The 5518-nt window shown below is 56.3% G+C and overlaps 1 protein-coding gene across 1 annotated transcript; it reads left to right on the forward strand.

Moving 5' to 3' along the window:
* The first annotated feature begins 1124 nt into the window (after positions 1-1124).
* LOC140592041 (uncharacterized) lies at positions 1125-4735 on the forward strand. The gene is made up of 3 exons (XM_072713871.1): positions 1125-1578; positions 1685-2145; positions 4645-4735. Exons 1-3 carry the CDS (start codon positions 1390-1392, stop codon positions 4733-4735), a joined length of 741 nt encoding a protein of 246 aa, XP_072569972.1. The 5' UTR covers positions 1125-1389.
* Positions 4736-5518: the final 783 nt, after the last annotated feature.

Here is a 5518-nt window from a genome sequence, read left to right on the forward strand (position 1 = left end):
TTCAGCTATGCATCCGTTGTTGTACTGTTGTATGGTGTGAATGACAATAAAGCTCACTTACTGACTTACTTACTTACGTAGCCTGGCCAAGTTAGAGCAGCAGAATCCCTCCTGGGATTTGGACTATGTAATTACCACCAAGGTCTCAAAGTGACTAATACATAACATTTATGCTGCCTACCAGTGTTAATTTTGTCAGCAAATTTTCATTTAGTTTTAGTCACAGTCTTTTGACTAAAATGTAATTTAGTTTCAGTCATAATTTAGTCATCTGAATTATTTTAGTTTTAGTCTAGTTTTAGTTGATTAAGTATCATAAGATTACAGTCAACTAAAACTACAGTTGATTTAGTCGACTAAAATTAAAAGTGTAGAGTGTAATGTTTAAAGTTTCCCTTCGATTTCTGAAAGTTCACCAAGATGAAATGAAACCAATATGTTAAGGGATGGTATTAAGGTCTGACTGTGCAGTACACAAAAACACAGATTTCACTCTTATTTGAAACACAAACATGTCTATTTTCCTGGAAACTGAGTACTGTAAAATCAGTAGTGCCATTAGTGCAAAAAAAAAAATCACTTGCATAGGCTCCCATGCCACCAGGCGTGCTCTCTCTGAATATTAAAATAGAAATATTAAAATAAATATGTATAGACTTAGTTTATTGGTGATTTCATTTTTGTTGAAGTTTCCGCTTTTTAACAACTGTATAAAGTAATGTTATTTGTTATATAAATCAACTCAGGTGAAACAAAAAAGTACGTTTTCAGGGTTGCCAAATCTCAAGAATCTGGCATGACACGCTTTCAGACTAACACAGGAAATCTTACTGCAAATCTATATTATTCCATTATAAAGCTAAAATTAGCTACGGTAAGTCAAAAGTTTATTTACACGGTTAAATACAAAAGCAGACTATTTACAAGGTAAGAACTGTAACATATGTGTGCAGACATCTCGAACTGAAAATCTCACTCCAACCTGCTGGCCGAAGTTGGCAACCCCGATGTTTTATTTAAAATAAAAAGTAAAATGCACTGTTTTCAGCTGAAATGGCTCGTCACTCCGTTTGCGTTGTTACTCCGACAAATATAAAACGAATATGAGAAAAACACAATGTCACGATCCGCTCCGTTCGATCCCGATGTGTGCCACGCCCCTCATTATCCACGTGTGCTTTCCCGATCGTGCCCAGCTGTTCCTTGTTGTCTCGGCTTGTCTTTAGTATTTAGTCCGTGTCTGAGTCAGTCTTCCCCAGATCTGTCATTGATGTATTGTTTCGATGTTCGTCACCTGTCTGCCTTCTCGTCCCAAGTAAAGTCCCTGTTTACCCTTACATCTGCCTGCTCTCGCCTGCTTTCCTGCTCGCCCGCTCCGATCGTAACAGAATGACGGATCTCCACAACAATTCACCGCAGCAAGCCGAAGACCAACGGATCGGCTTGCTGCAGGAGGTGATATACTGGCTGTCCCAACCCGAGGTCCAGGAAGACCCCGCTGCCCGGGACCTAGCCAGCCGGAGTGGAGACCTCCTGAGTGAGGCACCCCCACCCGGAAACGCGTACCCCCTGCAGGAGGTACGCGAGAACCTTCGGCTGCTAATACAGCGCGTAACAGACCGGAGAGCCCAGTTGGTCGCATTGTGCTGCGCTGGGGCTGCTGAACCGCCTTCTGTCCCCACAGAAACGGCGCAACCGCTTCCTTCCCCCGCCACAAGCCGGAGGCGGAAGAAGAAAAGGAGAGAGCACAGACAGGAGGAGAGACCGGCGATCTTTCTGGGGGCTTGCTCTCTCTCCGCTGCCATTACCCCGGGCGTTATCCCCGCTTCCGGTTTACCGGTACCCCTCGCCAGCCCCGCCGAGGAGATGCCGCCACCCTTGGCGGCATATGACTTTCGGGCAGCACGCCCGTTCAATAGGGGGGCCAGGGCCGTTTGGGATGCCATTCCCCGGATCCCCAAGGCCCTTAAAGGGGCAGCGCCTGTACGCCCGGCGCCGATCCTGGCGCCGATCGCAGACCTGCCTGCTCCGGATGTGCCTGCAGCACCAGCTGCTACTGCCGCCGCTCTGCCCGCGGCGACGCCTGTCCAGCCTGACCCGCTCGTCTTGCCTGCGGTTCCTGCGGCTGCCGCCGTTCTGCCCGCGGCACCGCCTGCTGCTGCCGCCGATCCGCCCGCGGCTGCGCTGCCTGCTGCAGCTGCCGCCGATCCGCCCGCGGCTGCGCTGCCTGCTGCCGCCGCCGATCTGCCCACGGCTGCGCTGCCTGCTGCCGCCGCCGGTCTGCTCGCGGCACCGCCTGCTGCTGATGCCGCCGCTGCGAAGCCAGCAGCACGGCCTGACCCGCCTGTCCTGCCTGTCCTGCCTGACCCGCCGGTCCTGCCTGCTCTGCCTAGGGCAATGCCCGAGGCGGCCGCTGCGGCGCCCCCTGCTGGCCGCGTGATGGCGGCGCCCCCTGCTGGCCGCGTGAGGACGGCGCCCCCTGCTGGCCGCACGATGGAGGTGCCCGCGACGGCGCCCCCTGCTGGCCACGTGATGGCGGCGCCTGTCCTGCCGGCTCCTGACCTGCCCGTCTCGCCTGTCCTGCCGGCTCCTGACCTGCCCGTCTCGCCTGTCCTGCCGGCTCCTGACCTGCCCGTCTCGCCTGTCCGGCCGGCTCCTGACCTGCCCGTCTCGCCTGTCCGGCCGGCTCCTGACCTGCCCGTCTCGCCTGTCCGGCCGGCTCCTGACCTGCCCGTCTCGCCTGTCCGGCCGGCTCCTGTCCTGCCCGTCTCGCCTGTCCTGCCCGTCTCGCCTGTCCTGTCCGGCCAGCCCTGCTCGCCGGTCCTGCCCGTCTCGCCTGTCCTGTCCGGCCAGCCCTGCTCGCCGGTTCTGCCCGTCTCGCCTGTCCTGTCCGGCCAGCCCTGCTCGCCGGTCCTGCCCGTCTCGCCTGTCCTGTCCGGCCAGCCCTGCTCGCCGGTTCTGCCCGTCTCGCCTGTCCTGTCCGGCCAGCTCTGCTCGCCGGTCCTGCCCGTCTCGCCTGTCCTGTCCGGCCAGCCCTGCTCGCCGGTCCTGCCCGTCTCGCCTGTCCTGTCCGGCCAGCCCTGCTCGCCGGTTCGGCCCGTCTCGCCTGTCCTGTCCGGCCAGCCCTGCTCGCCGGTCCTGCCCGTCTCGCCTGTCCTGTCCGGCCAGCCCTGCTCGCCGGTCCTGCCCGTCTCGCCTGTCCTGTCCGGCCAGCCCTGCTCGCCGGTTCTGCCCGTCACGCCTGTCCTGTCCGGCCAGCCCTGCTCGCCTGTCCAGCCGGCCCAGCCCTGCTCGCCTGTCCAGCCGGCCCAGCCCTGCTCGCCTGTCCAGCCGGCCACGCCCGCGGCCCCGCCTGAGGCCGCCGCTCGGCCCGCGGCCCCGCCTGAGGCCGCCGCTCGGCCCGCGGCCCCGCCTGAGGCCGCCGCTCGGCCCGCGGCCCCGCCTGAGGCCGCCGCTCGGCCGGCTGCCCCGCCTGCGGCCGCGGCTCGGGCGGCCTCGCCCGCGGCTCTGGCTGCCCCGCCTGTGGAGGCCTTGACTCTTGTCCGCCCAGGACTGACCTCCCTCATGACTCCCTCGCCCTTGCCCCGGCGAGGTCAACAGCCCCCTGGACCCCGCCTTTCGGTGTCCCGCAAGGGACGGGGACACAGGCGTCGGGCCCGGGTCCCGCCCGCCCTGCCCCCTGGCTCGCCCGTTCGGCCCCTGGCGGTGGCGCGGTGGCTGCCTACGGGTCCTCCGGCTCGGGGTCGGCGGTCGCCGCCGGGTCCCCCCCTGGGTCCTCGGTGCCGGTTCTCGGTCCCGCCTCCGGCTCCTTGTCAGTCGCCTCCGGGCCCCCCTGCTCCGGCTGGGCGTCGGACGGCGCCTTCGCCGGCTCCGGCTGCGCCTCCGCCTGCCGCGGCTTCCCCCTCCTGCCTGCCTGCACCGGTGTTCCCTCCTGCTCCCTCCGTGTCCCCTCCGTCACTCCCTCGTCCCGTTCCCTTGGCCCCTGGGTGGTCCCCTTCGGTTCCCTTCTCCCTCTCGCCTGTGGCCCCTCCGGCCGCTGCCCGTCGCCCGCCTGGGTTCCTTCGGGCTCCCCTGGCTCCTCCTCCCTTTCCCTCCGTCCCGTCTGTTTTTGCTCCTCGTCCCTCTGTGTCTCCTCCGTTCCCTTCTGGTCCCTTTGTCACTCCGGTTTTTGCTGCTCGTCCCTCTGTGCCTCCCGTGTTCACTCCCGGCCCTTTTGTTCCTCCATTTTCTGTCCCCTCTTTGTCTCCTTTCTTTGTCTGCCTGTCCGCGTTCCCTGTCCTCTGTCAGGTTTTGTCGTTTTTCTGGTCCTTGTTCCTGTTCTGTGTCTCTGTCCTGTTTCCGGTGTCTCGTTGACGTTCTGCTTTTGTCTTCCAGGTCCTGTTCCCCGGTCTCGTCCGTCGCCTCCTCCCAGGCGCGCCCGGTGTGCGCGCCTTTGGGGGGGGGTTCTGTCACGATCCGCTCCGTTCGATCCCGATGTGTGCCACGCCCCTCATTATCCACGTGTGCTTTCCCGATCGTGCCCAGCTGTTCCTTGTTGTCTCGGCTTGTCTTTAGTATTTAGTCCGTGTCTGAGTCAGTCTTCCCCAGATCTGTCATTGATGTATTGTTTCGATGTTCGTCACCTGTCTGCCTTCTCGTCCCAAGTAAAGTCCCTGTTTACCCTTACATCTGCCTGCTCTCGCCTGCTTTCCTGCTCGCCCGCTCCGATCGTAACACACAACATGTCAGTTTTTAGGTCCTTTCGAAATAATAAGACGTACCGCCCATATCCTATTGTAATAGCAATTAAAGTGATAAGTTTGTATGCATTTATATTAAAACGAGACTTTAATTTTATTACCGGTGTGCGATTACCGATTACCAATACTTTTTACATGCATGCATGCATGATACATGCATGAACGCTGAAAAATATGACATAAACACGACTGTATTAGGGTTTACGGCTTAAGTCAAGCACTTTACATGTACAATTTTCACATTTTATTTATTTTCTCTTATTTTAAAATGCAGCCCTACTTTTATTTAATAAATGAGAAAACATTATAACATATCGGCATTTATACATATATGTTTAGTTCTATATGTCACGTGACAATAAATATTGTCAAAAAGTTTTTAAATTGTATTGAATTAATTACGTACAGTCAGATATTGACTACATGCAATGTTGATACAGCTAATAGGCTACTTAAATATATATCACACTAAATAGTAGGATCTCGTCTCAGGCAAACATTTTCGTTTCGTTTTTATTCGTTAACAAAATTGTCAATACACTTCGTCATAGTCTTAGGCCTCGCATTTTTATTTAGTTATCGTCTCGTTTTGGTCTGAAAATAAAAGTCGCTGACGATAACTATGACGAAAATATGATGAACACTGCTGCCTACCAACTTGAGCTGCCTCAATATGTTTAGGCCTCATAGTTTGCTGAGAATATTCTTTATATGCATTTAAGATCCAAAATGATTCAGCAAATTACATACTGTAATAAAGTAATAATCAGTTGTATAAA

Source organism: Paramormyrops kingsleyae, chromosome 7, assembly GCF_048594095.1.
Source record: "Paramormyrops kingsleyae isolate MSU_618 chromosome 7, PKINGS_0.4, whole genome shotgun sequence".
Classification (NCBI taxonomy): domain Eukaryota; kingdom Metazoa; phylum Chordata; class Actinopteri; order Osteoglossiformes; family Mormyridae; genus Paramormyrops; species Paramormyrops kingsleyae.